This window comes from Giraffa tippelskirchi, chromosome 1, assembly GCF_054371585.1.
Source record: "Giraffa tippelskirchi isolate mGirTip1 chromosome 1, T2T-mGirTip1v1.2.pri, whole genome shotgun sequence".
Lineage (NCBI taxonomy): Eukaryota > Metazoa > Chordata > Mammalia > Artiodactyla > Giraffidae > Giraffa > Giraffa tippelskirchi.
Genome location: NC_137275.1, coordinates 2,156,737 through 2,182,953, shown reverse-complemented (window position 1 = coordinate 2,182,953; position 26,217 = coordinate 2,156,737). Strand labels below are relative to the sequence as shown.

The 26,217-nt window shown below is 51.0% G+C and overlaps 1 protein-coding gene across 13 annotated transcripts in view; it reads right to left on the bottom strand.

The window, feature by feature from the left end:
• HTT (huntingtin) overlaps positions 1-26,217 on the bottom strand; it is a 131,795-nt gene that overhangs the window by 40,632 nt on the left and 64,946 nt on the right. For all 13 annotated transcript variants that reach the window (XM_081580280.1, XM_081580319.1, XM_081580301.1 and 10 more), the window contains 16 exons: positions 25,339-25,485; positions 23,346-23,466; positions 21,809-21,885; positions 20,675-20,826; positions 19,636-19,838; positions 18,745-18,871; positions 17,183-17,310; positions 15,482-15,592; positions 9,979-10,056; positions 9,425-9,648; positions 7,644-7,722; positions 7,400-7,561; positions 5,522-5,577; positions 4,340-4,488; positions 2,685-2,821; positions 2,116-2,232 (listed from right to left, as the gene is read on the bottom strand). In XM_081580280.1, coding sequence (XP_081436406.1) covers positions 2,116-2,232; positions 2,685-2,821; positions 4,340-4,488; positions 5,522-5,577; positions 7,400-7,561; positions 7,644-7,722; positions 9,425-9,648; positions 9,979-10,056; positions 15,482-15,592; positions 17,183-17,310; positions 18,745-18,871; positions 19,636-19,838; positions 20,675-20,826; positions 21,809-21,885; positions 23,346-23,466; positions 25,339-25,485 — 2,068 coding nt within the window. The remainder of the gene's footprint in view (positions 1-2,115; positions 2,233-2,684; positions 2,822-4,339; positions 4,489-5,521; positions 5,578-7,399; positions 7,562-7,643; positions 7,723-9,424; positions 9,649-9,978; positions 10,057-15,481; positions 15,593-17,182; positions 17,311-18,744; positions 18,872-19,635; positions 19,839-20,674; positions 20,827-21,808; positions 21,886-23,345; positions 23,467-25,338; positions 25,486-26,217) is intronic.

Here is a 26,217-nt window from a genome sequence, read left to right as displayed (position 1 = left end):
CCGGACGGCCCGACACAGTCACCACCAGCGCTTCGGGGACCGCGCTCTCCCGCATCCCGTCATGCACGCGTAGTTGACCCACACGGGTGTCACACACTCTTTCTTCTACCTTCTTTCACTTTCTTCACCTGCACTCCATCCCCACCCCACCACCGCGTAACCAACGTTAGCAAATTAGTGTAGTTCTCTTTAATTTCCTTCACATTCCTGTACCTGTAGAGAAGTTTTTACATTGTTTCGAAAAATTGTGCTATGTCTCTGCTTTTTTTTCCATTAAAAATATAATGAAAAACTCCCAAGGCAATAGGCTTCAAATCTTAAGGTTATTTTTAAAGGACGCAAAATATTCCAGATTCCATCTCCACACAGTGCCTGCAGCCACTGCCCCGCCACTGAGCCCCGTCATCGCGGACAAGCGTGCGCACAGCCACGTCGGCGGGAAAGGCCTTCTCTTCTCGGTTTCAGAACACGGTGCCGCCTGCTCCTCCGGTTCCCTCCCTGTCTGGTCCGCAAGTCCCCTCACGCCTCCCGGGGCTCGGCCGCCTCCCAGTGCCCAGCCACCCTGGCCCGCAGTGCCCCTGCCCCCTCAAGCCTGACCTCCAGGGTGGCACCCCAGAGGCTTGCTTCAGCCTCCTGGGGGACCTCCTGCTCTCCCAACCCAACATGCCCAGATGAGGCTCCGAGACCCCGCTGAATCCCGCTTCGTCCAGGCAGCCCCAAGGCCGTCACCTTGCGGCCACCGACCTGCCCCTCCTCTTATGCCCACTGAAGCCGTCAGCACAGCTTGCTGGTTTTACATCCGAGCTGCGTCCAGCGGGTGCCCCTTCCTGCCCCTCTGTCCCCACGCCCGGGTCCACGGGGGCCCTGAGCTGTGAGCGGCTCTCTCCGCTACCCCTACCCTGATCGCCTGTTCAACTCGCAGGTTCACCCTGCCCCCCTTCCTAGCGAGCCCTCCAAGGGCTCCCCCAAGTCCTCCCCGGAGAGAGCTTCCCCAGGCATCTGCCCAGGTCACCCCTCACTTCCTTAAAGTCCCCAGAGACGTCACCCCCTCTACGACACTCATCGGAGGCTTTCAACAGTCACCAGGTCCTCCTCTGCTGTCTGTCCCCAGCCCTATTCCAACATCCTCTCGGGCCAGGAGGGCAGGCGAGGTCGTGGGAGGACATGCGGATGCACACCGCGCTGTGCCCCTGGCCCACAGACCGCCCTGCATGCAGCGCCACGGCAGGGGAAGGTACGCTGGGCGTTCACCCAGCACTCTGCCCGCCACCTCCTCAGTGTCTGCGGTGAGAGGAGCACAGGGCTCGCGGAGCGGCCCCCTGGAGACGCGTGCCTGCTGCCACAGAAGCCTCGGCCAGCGGAAAACAGCAGAGCCACCCATTTGTTGAAACTGCATCTTATCAGGACCCCACTGGTGGTCCGGGGATAGGCCTCCACCCTTCCGCTGCCTGAAGCCTGGTCTGATCCCTGGTCAGGGAGCGAAGATCCCGCAAGCGGCACGTCATGTGCAGGCCGAAAAAAAATCCCGAGTCTGTCGATCTTACCAGACGCCACGAGCCCCCCCCCACTGGCCTCGGGATGGCAGTCTGTGACGAGAGCAGAGCCAGCAGGCAATGCTGTGAAGACAGTAGGCCTACCTGCTCCCATCAGCGCCAAGAGCCATGGGCACCGCACCGCCCAGTGCACTCGCTCCCGAGCTGGCCGACCCGGATGAGGGACAGGCACCTGCTGGAGGCACTCACGGCACCTCACGCCCAGAGCTCTGTGGCAGCGGGCACGGCCTCCCTGCCGCCGGCTCCAAAGGCAGTGCTGCACCCGGGCAGGGCGTCCCGCCCTTGACCCCGCACGGAGGAGACCACTGACTGCATCACTGACCACAGAAATCCTCACTAAATGACGGCTTATTGCTAGGCTACTCTGTAAGCGGTAAGAGAAAACCCTCCCCTACAGAGCAAACAGAAGGGAGCCAGGGTGTGGGCAGGAAAGGCACCGCAGGCCCCCGCACTCGCCCGGGCGCGCTGGTGATGACGATAAAATGCGCCCGCTGGGAGTGACCCCAAATGCGCAGCTCCACAGCTGGCCCCACAGGGAGGCTGCGGGCGGGGCGAGACACACCTGCTGCTTGGCTAGCACCGGGAGGATGACGTCGGCCACCTGCCGCGACAGCCGCTTCCACTTGTCCTCACTCTCCTTGTGACACTGCCGCAAGACCAGGGTGAGCATCTCCAGCACCTGCAGGGGAGGCCCGGACGCTCGGAGCCCAGCCCGCGTGCCCCCGGGACCACGGCGCGGCATTTCTCAGACCTTCCCAGGCTCCCACCACAGGAAAGCCGGGCTCATCTCGGCCTTGGGCAGAGAACGAGCACAGCTCCAAGTGGACCTGCAGGCTGATCGGCCCGCTGAGCGGGGGCCCCCTGGCTCCCGGAGCCTTGATCTCTGTTCTGTGCTCTCTGCAAAGGTCCCCTCCCCCAGAGGACGGTTTACATCAGCAGAGTGCACCATGGCTGAGCCCCAGTTTTCTTGTGATCCCTCCTAAACAGAGACCCCTGAGCGCCTGTTTGGTAAACACGGTCTTCCTGGCACAGGGCACACTCACTGACGAGTGGACAGGGCCACAGGGCGCTTCCTGCCGTTCCCGCAGGGACAAGGGAGGGTCAGGGATGCGCCCCCCCCCATCCCCTTACCTGATGGTACTGGATGAGTCTCAGTAACATGGACACCACCACCTCTTTCTGGGTTTCAAGCTCTTTTCCTGCATCAGCCTTATTGGTTCCTCTTAAAACGAAGAGGTCATGGACTATGGGCTGCAGGGCAGGTATGGCTGTGGGTACAGAAGGGCGCTAAGAAGGCACTTGGAAGACAGCACTAACACCTCCAGATTATCTCCAAGAAACAAAGAAAACTCTGATCCACGCTTGACTCTGTGATGAGGGATAATTTCAGGTTACCCAGGAGTGTAGTGAGATTATCTGTATGCCATCCTGGAAGGTCAAGGGTCTTCTTTGACACTTGACAAGGTTGTGAAATCTCTTTGAAAACTAGGGCTTCTGTGACATAACATTACTTCTGACACAAAGTGACACGAATTCAAAAGCCAAATGTAAACTAAACCTTCCAACTAAAACAGCAGCATTCTAACCTCACGCATAACCTGCTCAAAGATTCACCTGAAAAGAGGACAGATGCTTTTCCAACAGAAAACACTTGGTCAAAATATTAGATTACTGTACTGTTTCAAGCAATTAAACTCCCGCTCTCGTTAGACTAAGGGTTTCCTCCTCAAAGCATGTCTTTACTCAAAACAGCAAAGTGAAGGCTCTGGCCTAACACACCCACGAGTAAACCAGGAAGGCCTTTCATGAGAAACAGCCCGGCCAAGTCACCACAGTTACTGAAAGCCACACTCTCACCCTCAGTCTCACACATACACACATACACACACACTTTCACACAGTCTTACACACACATTCTTGCTCGCTCTCTCTCACACACACACACACACACATACTGGCCGAGTTTCCCACAGATGACCAGGCTCCGTAGTAAAAACAGTAAGGTTTGGCTGTCCTTCAACTTTCTTTCCAAAGAAAGAATTTTCATTCCTCTGATCTGGGAAACCTCAGTCATCCCTCTATCTGACATCTACACTTTCAACTCTGGCGACCCCAAGTGCACACGTGCAGTCAGGAGTCCCCCTGCTGAGGCATGAACTGAAGCCCCAGCACTAGGCTGACCGCCTTGCTAGTGTGGAAATGGCGAGGAGCCGAGCCCTCCACACCCCAACCCCTCGGCCCGGGAGGCCCCCCCGCCATGGTGCAGCACACGGGGGCCTCGGTGCGGCAGCCAGCGGAGGTTGCAGGAGGCGCCCCGACCACAGCTCCAAGGCCTCCAGGCTTCTGCCAACAGAGCCGCAGAGGGTGAGCAGGACGTGCTGGGAGAGCTGGGAGACAGTCAGAGAGGTGACGGCTCTCCCCACACGCGGCCTCACTGCACCAGGCGGCGGCAGCACCCTGGGCCGCGGGCCACTCTCTGTGGATCTCACTTTAGCGCCTATGAAATAGCCAGGCAAAACAGAAGGTCCTGAATCAAGGCCACACTGTACCTTCCAGTACACTGGACAATAAACCCAGTGGCCTTGCATAAGCTGGGTTTTAAAATTTTGTTTCACATGGATAGACAAGAGTATTTATGCCAGACTCAACGTGCTCTGTTTTTACCCAAGTGGACCACACACTCCTTTCTTCAGACACCTCCGGCCAGAGTGCACACGTGCACAGCTGGCGGGAGGCGGTGTAAGCACGCTGACCACAGAGCCGGGGAGAGGCCCGCCTCACGTTACCGTGCGTCACAGCCTTCCTCCCGCTGGCCATGATGCCGTCACAGAGCTGGATGATTTTAGGGATCCCGATGATCTGTTTTGAGTGGTAACGCTCGTAAGACAGTAATACCAGGAAGAAAAAGATGTTTGGGATAATCGCCTCTGACTCCCTAGAAACAAAAACATCCAAAGAGTTCCTTTTAAAATGAAGAAGCATCATCGTATGAACAGCCCCAAACCACTCTTGATTCAAAGCTGAGAGCGCGCGTGTGAGAAACCAGGAGAGCGCAAGTGGGGAGAGCGTGGAGCCCGGCACCCGGTTGGGCCCCATCCCCCTCATCTCGAGTCCCTGTCTGGGGCGGGCGCCCGGGCGGTTGGCAGGGCTCAGTGAGGGCCCTGAGGGAGGCAGCCCCAACACCGCAGCCCAGGGCTCCCCCATCCGCCCCTCGCCCTTCCGCTGAAGAAACTGGCGCCCAAAGGAGAAGGACCTCGGCTGGATCACAGGTCAGGGCGGCACACACAGGACGAGGGCCTGGGCCCCCAGACCCGGGGGGGCGGGGCGGGCGGGCCTCTCAGAGCACGCTCCTCCGCACCAGGCTCCCTAACGGTCGGTGGTTCACAAACTGAAGGGTTTTCATTTTCACTTGTATTTATAGGATGGAGTATTAAAACCTTACAGGCTAGCAAGGTAAAGTTACTAGAGACAACCCTATCTAAAACTGTTTTCTGTAAGATTAGAAAAAATTACTGTTAGCTCAAATAAGATTTCATTTAGCAAAACTATTATAATTAAATGCTCTGAAACCTGAAATGAAAACTGACAACACGTGTATCGTCAGATAAAGAACTACCTCTCAACAAGGCTTGAGACACTTCAGTCATTAATTTTCAAGAGAAACAAAAATTCACAGCGTGTTAATCAGACTTCTGTTAAAAACAATGCCTGGCAAAAATGCCTAACGATCTTTTAAAGTAAACACTCATCTTAAAAATCTAGAATTACACGTATGGACTTCCCTGGTAGGAAGCGATTAAGACCCCACACTTTTACTGCAGGGGATACCGGTTCAATCACTGGTTGGGGAACTAAGATCCACACGCCGCTTGGTGAGGCCAAAAAAAATAAAATGAATCAAAATAAAATAAAATTACATGTAATTATGTAACAAGGACAAGAAACCTAAAATAACAAAATGCAATTACCTGAACTGGCCGACTTCAATGTATTCAAACTGCTTCAGCACAAATCCAATAAACACCTACAAGCAGGAAATACAATGTTCACGTCAGTAATTAAAATGTGCAAACAAGGTTACTTTCCTTGGCACTCACCCGTATAGACCTTTAACAAGTTTCCTGACAGTGGACAACCTTGCTTCTATACAGGATCTCAAATGTACTCTACGGTCAGATTAGATAATTTCAAGACACTTCCAGAAACCCGTTTAAACTCGTTTACTGAACACTGAGGTGAAACCTCCTGGGAGAAACAAACGAGAAGCTCCAGGGGCCACCAGGGGGCGCCCAAAAGGCCCAGCACAGGTCCTGGTGGTCCCGCTGTAGTGAGCCGGGCAGCGCGGACTTCCTGAGTGGGCTTAGGAATGAGCCGTCCAGGTGAGCCCCTCTCTCCACAGCACCAGCGCTCAGAGGAGCCGGGCCCCGAGGGCTGCTGGGGCGCGCTGGCCGCGAGTGGGGGCTGCACCTGCTGCTGCTCACGACCCACGCCAGGCCGAGCTGTAAGCGCACGTTCTCTCCCCACCCTGACACTCAGAGCTTACCTCCGGTTCCCTCCTGGCCCCTGGTGTGACACGGACACACGCAGGGGCTCCGTAAACCACGACCTGAACTGAGATCAATCGTGGGCCTGTTCTGGTTCTCTACCCTGTTAAAAAAGACCGTCACCGCAACCAATCCTAAGAACTGGGGAGAAAGGGGGCCTCTAACCACCACTGAAATGACTGGTCTCCGTGAGGAGCCCGAAGGTGCCTGTGGCCTGCTGGGCTCCGACGCGTGCAGCCAGCCTGTGCCGGGCCCTGCTTCCTCCCGGAAAGCCCCACGGCGGGTCCCAGGCCTGCCTCCCCTCGGCCACGGCCACCCCCACCGCAGACAAAGGCGTCCCCCTCCCCAGGCCCCTGCACCAGACAACAGAACAAGCATCCCCTGGGAGCGTCTCCCCAGAGGAGGAAAAGGGCTCTGTGGAAAGCGTCCTCCTGATCACCAGTGCGGAGGGCAGGATGGTGAAAATGCTGGCCAAGACAAAGCCCCCCAGGCCCCCTCTCCTCAGGCGGCGCCCCACCACCACCGCGGGGAAAGCGGTGTCGCCTCTCCGTCGAGCTTCCCCAGGGGAGTGACAGTGCCACAGCACCTACGACATGGTGACGTCTAGAAGGAAGCGGAGAACTGTAGCGTTTCCACCTCAGAACACTTCCCATCTCACCCAGGAAAGCAGCCCACGGTCACACCAACAGGGACAGTCACATCCTGACGCCCCAAAGGCAACTCTCCCTGTGGTGACCTTGGCTGGCCTGACCCCTGCTTTCAGAGAATTCACGTCACAAAGGGATCCGCCTTTCCACAGTCGCACGTGCCAGAGCACAGGGTGCGGACGAGGGCCCACGTGGTGGGAGCGAGAGCGGACCCTGGGCCGGTTCAGACAGCCGCAGCGTGGGGGCCAGCCGCTGCCCAACAGACCACACGCCTTTCAACAGGTGACAGCTTGAAACTGGCAACCGTTCCTCATAAGCTGTTTAAAATCACACTCTGGATTCTGCACAGATGTACCCCCAAACCGTAAATGTTACAGTGTAAATTCAAGTTACTCGGGGCGGGCGGGGGGAAGGTGGGTGGACAGGAGGAACCACTGCAGAATGTAAAGGCTGGAGCGCTGGGCTGAGGGCAGCGTGCTCGCCGAGGCTCCACGGGCCAGGCCTGTGCGCCCACCAGTGGGTGAGGCAGAGGAGAGGCAGCAGCTGGTGCGGGCAGGAAACGCACGCTTCCCGACGGCAGATCTCAGTGCCTTTTTAAGTTAGCATCTGCTACGTCACGAACAGGTACAGCGGATGAAAGACGCAAGTGTCGCACCTGGTCCGAATCCAGAAGGCAGTAGTTGACCCGGAGCTGAACCAGCTGCGCCAGCAAGTCCAGCACCTGCTTCTGCAGCTGCACGGAGGTCGTGGTCGTGTACTGCTTCAAAGCCTTTATGACAAGAGGCTCGAACAGACGAATGTGATTATGGATAGCATTCTACGAAGAAAGCAGAGAACGCCGGAGGGAGGCTTCAGCTGCAGCCCGCTCCCAGCCCGCGGCCTGGGGGGCGCCCACTCACCTTGTCTGCTCGGCTCTTTGTGACGCTGCTGAGGTTTGTCTTCAGCTGGGTCGACACTTTCTGGAGGACGTCAAACCACCTGCCAGGTAGGAAAAAGGGCGAGCGAAGAACACCCTTACATACTCTCCTCTGTCCCCAGCTAGACCCAGGTCAAGCTAACTCCAACTCACAGAATCAGAACACTTCAGGGTCAGAAAGAACTTCAACAGCCACTCAGTGTAGCGGCATCAAGCTCTTCTTTTAATGAAGATTAGTCAGGCAAGGAAATGGCAACCCGCGCCAGTATTCTTGTGTGGAAAATCTCACGGAGAGAGGGGCCTGTTGGGCTACAGCCCATGGAGCCTGAAGAGTTGGACACGACCGAGCGACTGAGCACGCCATCGGACAGGCCTGAGGTTACGGCGGACCGACCATCACGGCTCGTCGCCTGCAGCAGGCGGCCTGGGCCAGAGCGCTGCTGCCGCTAGACATGCGTGCAGCCCCGTGGGCAGGGGCTGGAGGCGGCCAGGCGCGGGAAAGGCTCGGAGACTCAGAAGGCATCACCTGATTTCTTTAAACTTTTACATCAAGTATACCCTTTGCTTTTCATGGAACGTAATATTAAATGACAGTAATCAGACATTTGCTTGTTTTACTTATATCCCATATTAGACAAAATAATTTAAAGAGCCCTAGTCCTGAGACCTGGGAGAAGGCGATGGCACCCCACTCTAGTACTCTTGCCTGGAAAATCCCATGGACGGAGGAACCTGGTAGGCTGTAGTCCATGGGGTCGCTAAGAGTCGGACACGACTGAGCAACTTCACTTTCACTTTTCCCTTTCATGCACTGGAGAAGGAAATGGCAACCCACTCCAGTATTCTTGCCTGGAGAATCCTAGGGACGGCGGAGGCTGGTGGGCTGCCGTCTGTAGGGTCGCATAGAGTCGGACACGACTGAAGCGACTTAGCAGCAGCAGCAGCAGTCCTGAGACCTAAGTCTGTATATCACCAATTTAAGCCCAAAACATGGACATTTTCCTAAAATACTGTAAATCTATGTAACGAAAACCCAGGAATTCTACTGCTACTACAGAGTAGTAACTCAAATATGCACTAATAATTAACGGTAATTTAAGAAACAACTACTGCAATTCTATAAGAAACAACTACTGCAATTCCAGACATCCTAAAGAAAAAAAGAAAAACAAAGCGAAGTCGCTCAGTCATGTCCAACTCTTTGCGACCCCATGGAGGAGCCCACCAGGCTCCTCCATCTATGGAATTTTCCAGGCAAGAGTACTGGAGGGGGTTGCCATCTCCTTTTCCGGGGGATCTTCCCGACCCAGAGATCGAACCCGGGTCTCCCGCATTGCAGGCAGACAATTTACCATCTGAGCCACAGGGGAAGCCCAACACAGCCATAAATTAAGTGGAAAGAGACCTTTATCCATGAACTTAGGAACACAACGCCCACCAGTCCTCTGCACGCCAGCACTGCTGCACCACCTGAGCTACAGGCCCCCTGAGGGCCACCAACACACAGGCCCGGACTCTGCAGCGACGCGCCTTCAGTGTCTGAGGACACACGCGCCCCCTTCCTGGTCTGCTGATGCGTCTGCATGAGTGGTCGCGGCTTCCTGGGGAGCCGCTCAGCTGTCCTGCCCCCAGCCCAGCCCCACCTGCTGAGACAGTAACAGCCCCAGGCCCATCTCTCTCACTGGACTACACACTTGTCTGAAGGGGGGCTCTGCCTTCAGCACCGCGGAGAGTTCTAGAGAACACAGGGGGCGATCAGATTACCCCGAGGTGTCCTGGTCCTGCTCCGCCTGCACCACGTTCCGCAGGCTGGCGTCCGCTAAGGCCTGGGTGAAGTGGGTGTACGGTGCCATGAAGCAGTAGTGGTACAAGCCGGGCCGTGCGCTGGAGGAGCCGAGGCGCTGCGCTCGGCCCTGCGACTTGCTGGGGTGGGAAGACAAGCCGTCAAACTGGGAGGCCAGGTTTGTCCCGAACAGAGTCTTCAGCAACTGGAGCGGAAGAATTGAAGTCACTGACATTCAAATTAATGCAGACTCTCCCACACGAACACCAAGTCCACCTTAAATGAATTGGATGCACTAGCAAGACTTCCGGCTGTGCAGACGCCGGAGGGGCGCTCGGATAGCAGGAAGGGGATGAGACCCTGTCCCCAGGGGCGAGCCCCTCCTCCAGGGATGTGGGGGACAAGCACCCTCCTGGCCCAAGAACGAGCAAGAAGAGGCGTGACGGTGGGGCTGCCGGACGCAGCACCTCCTGAGCGACAGGCAGTGCACCAGCATAGTGTGCGGAGCAGGGCTTCCCGAGAGCTCCTCTCTTACCTGCTGAACACACACGGTCGCCATCATCGGCTCTCGATTGAAGCACGACTTCAGGTATCCCAGGATCTCTTCAACACACTGGAAAGGAGAAGTGTGAGCCATTAAAGGAAGCGAGTCACAGGCCACTCGCGGCCGCAGTCCCACACGGACAGCAGACAGGACCGCTTCCCTTTAAACTGGGAACAGCCGTCCACGCCGAAGGACACTCAGAGCAGACTCTCACTTAGCGCAGCCAGAGACAGTCAGGATGAAGCACTGAAAGCCAGGGTCTCGCCCTTCCTTTCACGCACTTCCACATTCATGCCTTTGTGGGCTCACTCGTCCAGACGCAGGACATCGAGGATCTGCCGCGCCCTCTGCCCCCAGCCCTGTTCTCAGTGCAGGGGGTCAGGGTCCACAGGGCAGCTGAAAGCCCTGCATCCCTGCAGGGACCCCTGCACACGGTCAGCTGAAGGCAGCACACGTGACGTCAGGTGTGATCTGCCACAGGAAGTCCCGGACGGGTCCCGACGGCTGCAGAGACGACCCCACGGCCGCCTTCAGAGGGCCGCCATCCCAGGTGCGCTCCCAGCCTCTCACAAGGGCTCTGCGCAGCCACGGTTCCAGCGAGACGGGAGCCAGCCCAGGACCACCACCGGCAGCCCCGCCTCATGGCCACGCGGCCTCCGGCCACTGCTCGCGGCACGCCAACTACAGAGAGAAGGCCACTCGCTTCATTCATTCGATGTAACTTCCTGTACTAAAAAGCGACAGATTTCTGTTCACTTCATATACTCAGGCTCATGTATGATGAATATTCCGATTAACTCGCTGTGGACCAGATGTCCAAGGCTTGTATATATACCCTGCAGGGTTGAGTTTGTTCCACGCCACTGCTCATAGCAGGGAACTAAGAAGTGTTAACTGGAAGAATTCAACCAGAGTCGTTCATATCACAAGTTGTCTAATAAAGAATCATGTCTCTTAACAAATACATATGGAAAGCCTTCCGTGCATTCCCAGGTCTCCTGCACTGCAGGCAGGCACTTTACCATCTGAGCCACCAGGGAAATCCAGAAACTAAGTTCAGTTCAGTTCAGTCGCTCAGTCGTGTCCGACTCTTTGCGACTCCATGGACTGCAGCACGCCAGGCTTCCCTGTCCTTCACCAACTCCCAGAGCTTGCTCAAACTCAGGTCCATTGAGTCAGTGATGCCCTCCAATCATCTCATCCTCTGTCATCCCCTTCTCCTACCTTCAATCTTTCCCAGCAACAGGGTCTTTTCCAATGAGTCAGCTCTTTGCATCAGGTGGCCAAAGTGTTGGGAGTTTCAGCTTCAACATCAGTCCTTCCAATGAACACCCAGGACTGATCTCCTTTAGGATGGACTGCTTGGATCTCCCTGCAGTCCAAGGGACTCTCAAGAGTCTTCTCCAACACCAGAGTTCAAAAGCATCAATTCTTCGGCACTCAGCTTTCTTTATAGTTCAACTCTCACATCCACACATGACTACTGGAAAAACCATAGCCTTGACTAGACTGACCTTTGTTGACAAAGTAATGTCTCTGCTTTTTAATATGCTATCTAGGTCAGTCATAACTTTCCTTCCAAGCAGTAGGCGTCTTTTAATTTCATGGCTGCAATCACCATCTGCAGTGATTTTGGAGCCCAGAAAAATAAAGTCTCTATTGTTTCCACTGTTTCACCACCTATTTGCCATGAAGTGATGGGACCGGATGCCATGATCTTACTTTTCTGAATGTTGAGTTTTAGGCCAACTTTTTCACTCTCTTCTTTCACTTTCATCAAGAGGCTCTGCAGTTCTTCACTTTCTAACATAAGGGTGGTGTCGTCTTCATATCTGAGGTTGTTGATATTTCTCCCGGCAATCTTGATTCCAGCTTGTGCTTCATCCAGCCCAGCATTTCACATGATTTACTCTGCATATAAGTTAAATAAGCAGGGTGACAATATACAACCTTGATGTTCTACTGTCCCTATTTGGAACCAGTCTGTTGTTCCATGTCCAGTTCTAACTGCTGCTTCTTGACCTACATACAGATTTCTCAGGAGGCAGGTAAGGTGGTCTGGTATTCCCACCTCTTGAAGAATTTTCCACAGTTTATTGTGATCCACACAGTCAAAGGCTTTGGTGTAATCAATAAAGCAGAAGTAGATGTTTTTCTGGAAGTCTCTTGTGTTTTTGATATCCAACGGATGTCATCAATTTGATCTCTGGTTCCTCTGCCTTTTCTAAATACAGCTTGAACATCTGGAAGTTCACAGTTCACATACGGTTGAAGCCTGGCTTGGAGAGTTTTGAGCATTACTTTGTTAGCATGTAAGATGAGTGCAATTGTGCGGTAGTTTGAGCATTCTTTGGCATTGCCTTTCTTTGGGATTGGAATGAAAACTGACCTTTTCCAGTCCTGTGGCCACTGCTGAGTTTTCCAAATTTGCTGGCATGTTGAGTGTGTACTTTCACAGCACCATCTTTTAGGATTTGAAATAGCTCAACTGGAATTCCATCACCTCCACTAGCTTTGTTCGTAGTGATGCTTCCTAAGGCCCACTTGACTTCAAATTCCAGGATGTCTGGCTCTAGGTGAGTGATCACACCATCGTGATTATCTGGGTCGTGAATATCTTTTTCATATAGTTCTTCTGTACATTCTGGCCACCATTCTTAATGTCTTCTGCTTCTGTTAGGTCCATACCATTTCTGTCCTTTATTGTACCCATCTTGCATGAAATGTTTCCTTGGTATCTCTAAATTTTCTTAAAGAGATCTCTAGTCTTTCCCATTCTGTTGTTTTCCTCTACTTCTTTGCACTGATCACTGAGGAAGGCTTTCTTATCTCTCTTGCTATTCTTTGGAATTCTGCATTCAAATGGGTATATTTTTCCTTTTCTCCCTCGCCTTTCGCATCTCTTCTTTTCTCAGCTATTTGTAGGCCTCCTCAGACAACCATTTTGCCTTTTTGCATTTCTTTTTCTTGGGGATGGTCTTGATTCCTGTCTTCTGTACAATGTCAAGAACCTCCATCCATAGTTCATCAGGCACTCTGTCTATCAGATCTAATCCCTTGAATCTATTTCTCACTTCCACTGTATAATCATAAGGGATTTGATTTAGGTCATACCTGAATGGTCTAGTGGTTTTCCCTACTTTCTTCAATTTAAGTCTGAATTTGGCAACAAGGAGTTCATGATCTGAGCCACAGTCAGCTCCCGGTCTTGTTTTTGCTGACTGTATAGAGCTTCTCCACCTTTGGCTGCAAAGAATATCATCAATCTGATTTCGGTATTGACCATTTGGTGATGTCCATGTGTATAGTCTTCTCTTGTGTTGTTGGAAGAGGGTGTTTGCTATGATCAGTGCGTTCTCTTGGCAAAACTCTGTTAGCTTTTGCCCTGCTTCATTCTGTACTCCAAGGCCAAACTTGCCTGTTACTCCAGGTATCTCTTGACTTCCTACTTTTGCATTCCAGTACCCTATGATTGAAAGGACATCTTTTTTGGGTGTTAGTTCTAGAAGGTCTTGTAGGTCTTCATAGAACCATTCAACTTCAGTTTCTTCAGCACTACTGGTTGGGGCACAGACTTGGATTGCTGTGATACTGAATGGTTTGCCTTGGAAACGAACAGAGATCATTGTGTTGTTTTTGAGATTGGATCCAAGTACTGCATTTCAGACTCTTTTGTTCAGTATGATGGCTACTTCATTTCTTCTAAGGGATTCTTGCCCATAATAGTAAATATAATGGTCATCTGAATTAAATTCACCCATTCCAGTCCATTTTACTTTGCTGATTTCTAAGATGTCAATGCTCACTCTCGTTATCTCCTGTTTGACCACTTCCAATTTACCTTGATTCATGGACCTAACATTCCAGGTTCCTGTGCAAAATTGCTCTTTACAGCATCAGACTTTACTTCCATCACCAGTCATATACACAACTGGGTGTTGTTTTTGCTTTGGCTCCATCTCTTCACTTTTTCTGGAGTTATTTCCCCACTGATCTCCAGTAGCATATTGGGCACCTACCGACCTGGGAAGTATCCTACCCTTTTGCCTTTTCATACTGTTCATGGGGTTCTGCAGGCAAGAACACTGAAGTGGTTTGCCATGCCCTTCCCCAGTGGACCATGTTTGTCAGAAGTCTCCACCATGACCCGTATGTCTTGGGTGGGCCTGCACACCTTGGCTAAGAAACCAAGTAAGGCACTGAAAACAGGTGAGAAAAGGATGGTGCTGTTGGCCTTCTGAGAGTGTCCAGAGTAACAAGGAAACAAGTCCTAGGCACGAACATTAACATACAGGATAACAAAGGGACACCCCATTCCCAGCCAGTAAGGGGTAAGAAGCACCACATTTATCCCACAGCCAAACAACCAAAAAAAAAAAAGCCAGACAATACATGAAACCACAGCTCCAAGACCGTGATCACCAGGCACCAGAGGACAGGGGTCCCTGAGAGATGGGAAGCAGGCTGGTCAGCCGGACGGCTGCCCTGCTCACTGTGCCCCTCGGAGAGCTCCCGGGAGGGGAATGAGGACGAGGGACGGAGCAGAGCCCCGCGAGCCCCGAGTCGATAAGGAGCTGAGAGTCGGGGAAGCGGACACAGTGAGGGTTCCAAAGAAGAGCGGCCTCCCAGAGAGGACCTGGGGAGGCCCCGCAGTGCTGGGCGGGCAGGAGGGGGTAGAGGGAGCAGTGCTCAGAGCCCACATGGGGCCTGTCAGTGACCCCTCTCCCAGCGGGCTCGCAGCCCCAGGCAGAGCCAGAGAGCCCCTGCCTCGGGTGGAGGACTCGGCCCTGGACTGAGGAGAAACAGGAGACAGTGTGCCCGATGACCGAGGCCAGGTAAGCGCTGCACGCGGAGAGCAAGACGGGGGGTGAGAGCAGTGGATAGCACTGCAGCCCACGCTCAGGGCGGGCGTTCGGAAACGCACTTTGGAGTTCATCAGACACCACGATGCCCCAGCTGGACAGGGGGGTCCAAACACACCAGAGCAGCTGGGCAAGGCGGCACCTGTCACACCTGGACGTGCACATGACGCAGCACTCACCGCACGACCCCTTAACTCTCCTGTCTGCGTGACCGGGTCCCCACCACAGGAGGCTGGGGCGCAGAGGCTAGTTACTGGGCTCGGAACCAAAGTCCACAAGCCTCAAGCACAGCTCTGCCCCTTCCTAAAGCCACACACCCTCACTGTGACTGCTCTGACCTTTCCACGTGGGAAGGCCAGAGAAAGCAAAAGACTCAAAAGTTTTCAACCCTGTCATTTTTTACTTCAACTGGGTCTGAGCTAATATACAGTAAAAAGTGGAAAGAGAATACAAATCGAACTCCCCTCAATGCGAGGCTAAGATGAGAATGAGACTCAAGAGCCCAAACTGAAGAACCTTCTCCCTGCTTCCAAATGCGCCGGGATGGTGGGCTCCCACCACAAGGCACCTGGCCCAGAGGTGCACTTCAGGCGTGCCAGCCACAGCTCAACAAGAAGACGGGAAACACAAACCTTCCCGATGTCCTGCAGCGTCGCCAGCTCCAGAATCTGAGATAGAACATCCAAGGCGGAGCGCAGAAAACCCCCAAACTTCTCGCTGCTGCTCTGAAGATCCAAGGTGACCTGGGGGACGAGGAGGGAGACAGGGACACAGCATCACTGGAGCGGCAGCCTCCAAGTCACCTGAGACAGAACCACTGTCTGCGGAGGGGAGCTGTGTTCCACTAGGCCGCCCAACGCTCACCTTGGCGGGGGGTGGGGGTGGGGGTGGGGGGTGACTTCTATTTGTTTGTTTGTAGCACGGGAGAAATGCCTTGGAAAGGAAATTACTCCTCCAGATAGCTACATAAACACTGATTTTCAAAGGCGTCTTCCAAATTATACTGACACTACTGAAAGAAACAATTCCCAACCTTCTATCATAATGAGAAAAAGTGCTTAATGCCCATCATAACCAGTATCTGATAAGCAGCAAATCCAAAAAAAAAAAAATAGAACATGTGTCTTCTTCCACACCAGGCTTCTCCCTAGTGGCTCAGACAGTAAAGAATATGCCTGCAATGTGGAAGACCCAGGTTTGATCCCTGAGTCGGGAAGATCCCCTGAAGGAGGGTATGGCAACCCACTCTAGTATTCTTGCCCAGAGAATCCCCATGGACAGAGAAGCCTGGCAGGCTGCAGTCCACGGGGTCGCAGTCAGACACGACTGAGCGGCTGAGCCCAAGCACAGCTCTCCCACACACATTAGGACCCCTGGGGGAAACCGTTATCAAATCCGGACATGGCCTCTTAGGCTGGGTACAACAAGATATTAAACTAGTCTAAGAGGTATTAAGAATCTAAGGGCCCAGCTCAAGTAAATTTTGCAGCAATTTCCCCCATTTAACTGAGAGGAGGGTCAGATCCAAGGATATAACATGTAAGAACAAGGGTGAGAGGGAGAGACTGACTATGAAAATAACAACTGGCAAAACCCTTGCTAAAATACTACAGTAAGTAGAAAGGAATTTGCTCGGTGAAATAACATCTAACCACTGCTGAAAAAGGAAAAAAATCTCTTTCTCAGAATGAGAAATATACCCACGCGTTAGAGTCAACAGGGCAGATGGCCATCCTTCCAGAAAGCTGTCTGTAGGGCTGTCCCAGGGCATCTGGGAACTCGGCCGGGAAACAGTCCGCTGGACTGACACCAGCTCTCCTGAGCGTGGGGGCTCACTGTGCCTGGACTGTCTGGACGCAGGTGGGACCCCTGCTTTCCTCTCCGAGTGTGGCCGCACATTTGCTGTTGTGAGGGGCGGGGGTGTGCTCCTCGTGGCCCTCACGGGGGCAGAGGTTGCTCCAGACTCGGCCTGCGTCCTCCCCCTCATGGGCTGGCCGTTGTGTCCTCCCTACTCCGCTGTGAGGAGTCCTCACTGTGAGTGTGACCACGTGCTGAGTCCTACGAGTCTGTCCAGTGGATCTCTGAACGTGGGTGGTTTTGGGACGCCCAGACCCAGCACCAACAGATCATAAAGACATCACTTTTCCAATAAAAATCCTAACCTTTTGTACAATGGAAGCTATCATAAACAATGCTGAAAAAGCTAATTGTATGTAACTCATAACCCTAAGGCCCACTCCCTGATGCATATGTCTATAAGCTACAATCGTAGGAAAACTGTCCACAGTCCCTCGGAATGTGTGAGAGCAAAGGGTATTCTACAAAAGCTGTACCTTGTAGTTGGCGTGAGTGGCTTTCAGGACATCGTGCAGTTTGAGGTAAGAAGGTAGGTGACAGAAGCTCCCCAGTGACGAGGACTTGTTTGCAGCAACAGGCCCTGAGGTTTCAGGTGGTCGAGAGGCTTCACACAGACAAAATACACTTTTAGGTCAAAAGGAAACACTCGCCAAGTTTAAAAGAGGTCACTGTAACAACTATTTTTCAAGTATTCTAGCAGGATAAAATGCAAACTTTTCTTGACTTTTTGATTAATTAGAAGTAATATGAAATCGACTACTAAACAAAAGTAGACTGAGTATCTCCGAAAAGATAATACAATAAAATAAAGAGAAAGAGAAGACAAACGTGATGTTGGGAAGTGTCTGCTTTGGCCTGGCTGTAAGTCAGATGAACAACCGATTCAAGGACCTTCAGTCAATATGATAACCCCCCGGAGCACAAGGCTCCCAGGGGCACCATGACCCCCAGCTGACCAAGGTCACGAGCCCTGTAAGCAACTCAACAGGGGTGCAGTGAGCATGCACTGGTGACCGTGAGGGCCACATGCTGTCACTGGGCCGGTACTAAACACAAAATGCTATGAGGTCTTAAAGACTGGTGGTTTGGGGTCCTTAGTTTATTAATCATCAGAAAGATGACTGGTCACATACCGATGACTGCATCTGTACAGTTCTAAAGCTTTTTAGATGCTAAATCCCCAGCAGTACTGCCATCAATCCTTAGAAAACAGCATCTTTTCAAATGCTTAACACAGGGAACTCCCTGTCAGTCCAGTGCTCAGGATACAGCGTTTTCACTGCCAAGGACACAGGTTCAATCCCTACTCAGGGAACTAAGATTCTACAAGCCATGCAGCGTACCCAAAAGAATGAATAAACTTCAAACAATAATAAAATGCTCAATATGAACGCTTTATAAGCAAAACGAATGGAAGAGTCACGTGCGGCTCCAGCACTGTGAGGTGGCATGTGACGCGTGTGGTGGAGCCCAGTCGTCTGCCCTCAATGCCCACCAAGAGGGGCGCAGACGGCACCCGTCACAGGCAGAGCCCACGGGCACTCTGGCCCCTCTGGCCCGAGACCCCGCTAGCATCTGTGAATTCTTCAGGTTCGGCTCACTCGGACGGTTTCATCCCCACTCTCCTCCCTATGCGGCCTTTCCAAATGCAGCGTTTCCACTCCCACTTCATTATTCTCACCCACCACCCCTGTTCCTAGCCCTCTACACCCCCTCCCTTCCTGAACATGAACGAGAAGAGCAGAAGGGAGGAGGCGCAGGGCGCACAGGGCGGGCACCGGCAGACGGCTGGGACCCCAAATAATTAGAACACCACACTCAGACATGCTCAAGACCAAATTGTGCTCTAGGTATTCTTAGCAATTAACACCCAAAACCACACCTGGGGAAACCATTTCTGCGGCTTCGTTCTACATATTTTATTCCCCAAACTGCCAAGTTATCCATCAGCCTGGACGTGACTGGAAGCGTTGAGCCCTAATCGCTGTGACACAGACGGCCCGCCCCGCCCCTCCCGGCCCCCGCCGCAGCCTCACACCTGGACTGGCCTCACCGCCTTTCTTGGGACTCACGGGCACAGACGCCTGCTCTCCCGGCTCCTTCTCTTTTCCCTTCCGTCGGATTGGGCTCAGAGAAGGGGGGTTTGTGAGAGACGGCAGAGCTGCCTAAAACAGAACACAAGACGCTGTGAAGGAAGTGTGACCAATGCAAAACTGAAAACTAGGGTATGTGTGTGCTTCACCATCTGTGGAAAAGAGTCAACCCATGGGACTCATTTCTTTTGTTTGAATCTACATCTGTGGGGCCCAGACACTGTACACACACTGTCCACTTTAACCCACATGACAATCACCCGTGGTGGGAGGTGACCCAGCACTTCCTAATGGGAGCACCATGAACGCCAGAGACCGAAGAGGCCTCAGCAAGTCAGAGGGGCTGCAGGAGACTTTGGGACCAAAAATGAGCATGGGGACACTCTCCGGGAGCCAGGGCATGAAGCAGGGTAGGAAGCAATGCTCTGAAGTCCATTTTCAAATAAGACAGGCTCAGCGATGATGAAATGACTTATTCAAGGCCACAGTTAACAAGCAGCTGAGCCAGGCAGCAAGCCCAGACTCCCCACGGAGCCCACACTCTGCACACACACGAGAGTATGCAGAGCCCCGACCCGCACTGCAGAAGGCAGCAGCGCGGGCACCCTGGCTCGCTGCCTGCCCATTTCACGATCTAAGAAGTCACCTCACACCTTGGAGCCTCGTCTGCACAGCGGACACGGGGGCTAAAGGGCTGCCATCAGAAGGGACTGCAAGGCAGCAGGGAGGGGCTAGAGAGAGCCAGGAAAGAGGCGGCTGCACCTGAAAAACCCGTGTGTCTGGGAGCCCCTGCGCCGTCTGAGCTGCAGGGAAGAGCTGCCTGAGTGAGCAGTTACCTTCACTGCTGGTCCGGGAGCCACATCGTCCAGGACGTGTGCGCAGATGTTGATGACCTTCAGCAGGTGGGAGAAGAGCTGCTCTACCATGGGCACCAGGGTCCGGTCAGCCAGGGCCGGCCACACCTCCTCCTGTTTGGTGGCTGCCGTGCTGGCCTCGTCTTCAGAGGTCCACGAACTCCTCAGAGACCTGGGGGCACTGGCTGTGATGCGGGCACACACGTCACCCTCCAGCTCCCGGGTGGGGGGCAAAGACCAAGTCACTCAAACCCATCTACATGGGGAGTCTGCCGGACACCACTCGGGTCAGCTGATACCCCAGGTTCCACAGCAACCTGACACTTCCCTGTGTGCTCACTTGCCATGGACCCACCCTCATACACCCGCCGGGATATGACAGTCCCCTTCCTGATCTAGACAGCTCAAGTTCAGCTGGCGATCGAGACCTGTGGATTCTGTCTCCTTCACTCTCTTTTAATTGGTTTCTTCAACACAAGCCACACCCATTACCCTGTTCAGACTCGCTCCATCTTGCCTTAACTGCAAGTTTCCTTAACTTCTCCGATCTGAATTCTCATAAGCCAAGTGATCTTTCTAAAATACTGACTCGATTTTTAGTCCCTCTCATGAAGCTCTCCAGTGACCTCCCAGAGCAAACGGACTAAGTCCTCACTAATGGAGACAGACGGCTCCCCGGCCATCCTCATCGTCGTCTTCACTCACACATGACGTCCAAAACTGTTAGTTCCCAAACGTCACACACTGTTTGCTCCGTGTCCCGTGTGGCACACTGTGTGCTGTGCCCTTTCCTGCCAGCCCACAAACCTTGTTCCCTGTCCTAACCCCCAACGGGGAGCATCATGGCCCCGCCGTGCTAACACGTGTCCCTATAAACCTACAGGCCACTTGAGAACGCAGCCCTCACACTGCTCCCTTCCTGCCCTGGTGCCCAAGACAATACCTGCACGCAGTGCCCGCTCAAATGAAATCACAGACACATTTACCCACAGCTAACTCTGCTTCAACTCAGGGCCAATACCTGCCAGCAAGTTCCCAGCTAAAATCAGAGCATCCTGGTGGGCGGAGAGATCCAGCGGGAACCAGGCGGACGACAGCAGGGTCAGGATCATCGTGACCATCCCCACTGTGCAGCTCTTCCTGGACTCGTCCGAGGCGCTCAGCGGGGGCACTCTGGAAGCAGGACCAAATTACAGAACACTGCTGAGCTAAGTCTTGCCTTCTCTTATGAACCAAACAGAAGATTATGGCTATTCATTTCATACCAGCTCATAAAGCAATTTTACTATTGATAACTAGCATCTTTCTTGTAACCACAGGTCCATAAAAATCCTGAGAAATGAAATCAGGAAGCATAGCTGATTGAAAGTATAAACAATCCGCTTGTGATACAGGAGACCCCGGTTCGATTCCTGGGTTGGAAAGATCCACTGGAGAAGGGGTAGGCTACCCACTCCAGTATTCTTGGGCTTCCCTGGTGGCTCAGCTAGGAAAGAATCTGCCTGCAATGCAGGAGACCTGGATTTGATCCCTGAGTTGGGAAGATCCTCTGGAGAAGGCAAAGGCTACCCACTCCAGTATTCTGGCCTGGAGAATTCCATGGATCGTATAGTCCAAGGGGTCACAAAGAGTCGGACACAACTGAGCAACTTTCACTTCACTTCATTAGGGCCATCTACTGGAGGAAAGCCTTTTCATGTTTAAATGAGGAGCTGCTCATGTAAGTACAGCAGCTCCTAAACGACTCTCGTAACTGATTACGACTTTGCACAATAGATCACATCTGATTTCAAACAAAGAAAGTTTCTAAATTTGTAATACACAGTGAATAATTTTGGAGAATCAAGCCAATTAGAAAAGTCTTTTGCCAGCGTATGCAAATTCCCTTCAATGAGACTGCAAGTCACACCCTCAAATCCTCCAAATGTTGATGAGTGAGCATTTCACATCCAAAAGAATCACAACTAACTCACTGCTTCCAAGTCTCCTGTCACTAGCATCCAACACAACTAACCAGGAGAACCAAATATTCCAGTGGGTATTTCCCCAAAAGGTAACACTGATGAGAGACTTAACAAGAAAAAAAAAAAAAGGGATCCGTACAGCCATGTTTGTATCACATGACTGTAGACAGTCATGTGAAGGAAATACATACCCGCAGTGCCAACCTAAACTCCAAATGCAAACTGGGAAGGCAGTTGAAAGTAGACACAGAGCTTCACAGCATCCAAACTAAACAAGAAAGGAACGATAAGATCACACTCAACACCAAAAGGGCTTATTACTCTGATCCTCCTTTTACGCTTTATAAAATGTATGAACAATGAAAACAAAATTGAGCTCTGTACCCGAGCACAGGATATCTGTCCTCCCACAGAACAAGTTCACACCTGAGAATTTGGATACAGATGGACAACCGAGACACAGGTTTAAGGAGGGTCGATCACACCCCGGGGAGGAGAGGCCAGCAGGAAGGCACCTCCTCTTGTTCAACTTGACTCTTCCTGTGCCCCCCAACCCCCCGCCTACGCAACCCACCTGGAATTCCCTTCCCCCTTCTCCGCTCCCCCCCACCCCCGCACCGGTCATTCCTGAGCTCAAGCTAATTAATGTCCATCTTCCTGACCAGACTGAAAGAACCACAGGGCAAGGATCCTTCTTGTTTTTACATCCCAAGCCTAGAACAGTGTCTGACATATGTAGACCACAATAAAGACAAATAAAATTTATAACATTTTGAACAAATCAAGGGAAGCCCAAACTACAGAGAGCCCAAACAGTATTTAAGTTTGAAAGGCACTTATATATGAATCAAGAGAGTCTAATCACAGCTGTCTGAGCTTTTACAACATGAAAGCGTTCCTTCTGTCACAGAAAGTCAATGACAAGGTCTAAGCAAGTAAATCAGTGAACTGGCACCCACTTTCCATGTAACATTCTTTTTTCTGATTATGGAGATTACACGTGTTCATTTTAGAAAACGTGTCGTATCTTAAAAAGAATAACCATTCATAGTTCTAAAATTAATTTTAGTAATTTTCTGCCAATTATCTTCCTGAGTTAGAAATGTGTTTACGTGAACATTATCTTTCATAACCACTATACACAAAGCACACAGTTTTGTACTGTGCCTTTTTTCACTCAATATTATAATCTAGAGGCTCACTCTACAGATTGTTACAAATGCTCCAGGGCATCATGTTAACAGGTGCATAAATAAACACATCACCATCTATACAGAATTTAGTCATCATCAGAATTTATTCAGTATAGGATTCTTGGACATTACAGTTCTTTTGTACTTTTAGCATCTTAAATAATGATACAGATAATCACATGACACAAAAATCTTTGTCAGTATTTCCAAGTTTTTTTCCTCTTCATATACATTATAAAGTCATTGAGTCAATTATTTTAGAGATACTTTAAACTTCTGATATACTATCAATTTGGATTATGGTAGTTTTTCATTATTATTTCTTCCTAGATTGGTTGAATTTTTTTTTTTTTTTTATAATAAACACGTATTACTTTAATAACCTGAAAATCGTTGTTTCCATTTTCGTTGGAATAAACCGGGGTTTTATTAACAGAAGCCCACATGTAAGAGCCTTAATACAAGTATCATATCATGAAGAGCAGACCACACAAACTACCGAAAATTAACTCATTAGCCCAACCAGGAGACTTACTGTGAGTGCCCTTGTGGTCGATGTGATCATTTCATGAGAAACAGCTGCAATGACTCTCGAGAGGTTATTTTCCAGAGTGACATCTGTGATGCTTGGTAGCAGGTTGAAGCCTCTATAAATTCTAGCGAGAAAGATACAGAGAGACTTAAAACCTCCCATTAAAGTTTATGACATTCTCAGAATTCAAATGGCATTTAAAAATTTAAGATTAAAGGCCACAAGAAGTTAAAACAGTCTTGACTTTTTAAGTTACAGGAAGACTAAAAATAAATGTGGTCATTATTCTATAAAAACGGCTGAAATAACCCCCCTCTCCTCCAATGCCCAACGACATCAGTGGACCAACAGTAATCAGCAGAAATGCTGTGATGAAGGTCTAATTTTCTTTAAAATTTCAGTTTGCCTCGGCTGCAACCTGCATGCTGATCCAAAGCTGCCCATTTTTCAAGCTTTAAATTACATCCTATGGGAATCTACTCCTGATTCCAAACAAAGGAAAGTCCTTTCCTATTACAAGACTGTCACTTCTTCCATATTCCATTCATGGCACATGTCAATTTCAATCCCTCCTAGTAGTTACACACAAATTCTAATTCCCCAACTACCCAGAGGAAGGCCAGGCAGGATGAGTGTCGGTTCACTTCTGTTCCCCTCGGGCCTAGTCCACGGAGCACTCAACGACACAGACTAAGGAGAACACACTTGGTCTCCTGACATAAGTCCTGCGAGTGCAGCACAACCGGGGTCACGCTTATCACGCAAGAACCAAGCCAAACAAAGCCGAATGTCTAGAGGACAGTCTGAGTCTGGACTGGAAATGTTTCACAGCTGTAGTTACTAACCAATTTTAATAAAATATTATACCTGTCTCTGTTGACATTTAGAAGATGCAACCTTGTTGACAAGTTACTTATCATAAGCTTGCCAAGTTTCTGACAATGAAATATTCTTATATTGCGTCTGTTTATCTTAAAGGAACATTTATCCTGAATCTTTGCAAAGAGAGAAAATGCCAGTTTTGAGGTTATAAAAAGGAAATTACCTAAGAAAAAACTTATTTCCATGTTTTTAAACCATCTTTGCATTAGAAGAGATAGTTATTAAGAAAAAATAGCTTCAAAATTTGACAAGCTGAGTTTCAAATTCAGAACAAACTGTCATACAGACATTTTGGCTTCAAAAGTCATTTAGCCCAAGTATTTTTAAAAAATCCCACTCAGGAGAAAGAATTATCATATAAAAGCTAATTTTTAAAATAACATTTAAAACACAAGAGAATTCATTAAAAGCATAATAGTCTTATTATCGTTTCTGCAACCTTCCTGGCAAACTGAAATTTTAAAGAAAATTAGAACTTTATTAAAGCATTTCTGCTGATTACTTTTAGTCTATCCCCCTCATCTGAGAATCAGAGAATGGGCTGTGTTTAGTCATTTGAAATTGTATTTAAAGACCTTCACAAAAAAATGTGAATAATAATAATTGCTAATCACTTAACTAGTGGATAACCCTAAATAACACTGACAATCTTTAACAGGCTGCTAAAATTAATGCCTGCTAAAAATAAACCTGCCTGCTAAAAATAACAGCCTGCTAAAAATTAATGCCATGACATAACCATACTCTTAGATAACACAAAGAAAGTGAAAATTTTAAGGACAAGATATAGCTGGTGGGCTGCCGTCTGTGGGGTCGCACAGAGTCGGACATGACTGAAGCGACTTAGCAGCAGCAGCAGCAGCAGCAGCACAGCATTAGAGTCCTACAGAAAAATACAGTTGTCAGTATGTGGCTCGTAACAAACAAATCCTAAGACTCGTGATGTCACTGCTGCTTGGCTGCAGCAGAACCTGAATAAAGAGACGGGTGGTAAACCCTGAGAAAAGAAGCATCCTATCGAAGGCAGCCCACCTGCTCAAACACCCTCACTAAAGCATTTCCTCTAGAAAATGCAAGGTTTTAGATGAGCGCGCACGCGCCTCGGTTCGCATACCTGGTTACAGCGCTGACAGAGAAGTGAGACGGAGGCTGCGTCTCGTGCATGAGAAGCGTCAGGTACACGCTGCTCTGGTCTCTCGCCACGGCCACTACTGGGTCGGCCTGTCCTTGGTCGCACTTGTAAAACAGCTTTGGGACGAGCCTAACATAAAAGTCAGGTTTATTTCCCTTAGAAAGTACGTGCAACCCCTTCTGACTGCCCCGCGCCCTGTGTCACTGTTCAGCCCAACAGCGTCTACCCACGGACACCTCCCCTGAGCGGCGGCAGTGGTCAGGCACACTGGAGCAGAGGCGCCCCGAGGCAGGACCCTGCCCCACACACCCGCTCTGAAACGACCAGGGGCTGGACTTTCTTCTCGTCAACACACAGTTAGATACGGCTTCTGCACACGATTAAATCCTTTGATTTAAAGAACCCTCCCACTGCTCCTCTAATCATCTCGATCAGCGTCAGCAGGTGTAGGAAACTACTCTGCACAGGAGCCACCGGGGCGGTTCCCTCCTCACTCCTGTGATTTTCTCTGCAGAACTGCCCCCCATGTCCCCACATGCAACGTCCCCGCTGAGGCCCCTCTCGCATCTCAGGCGAGCTCTGAGGTGAAGGGGGGGGAGCACAGGGACTCTGCGTGAGCACTCACACACCTACGGGTGGGCCTGTAACTTCCAGAAACAATCAACTGTTTTAAAACACTGGTGTGCAAACCCCACTATCTTTAGTTAAAGTCTCTTTCCTCCAGGAAGATCTGGTCATAAATACAAGTTTTTCCTAAGGTTTAATAAATTACTGTCATTCATAGAAAATGGTCAAGATTAAAGATCTTTGGTCAAGCAAGTCATACAAACCCAGTTAAAAGTCCCTGAAAAGGCACAACTC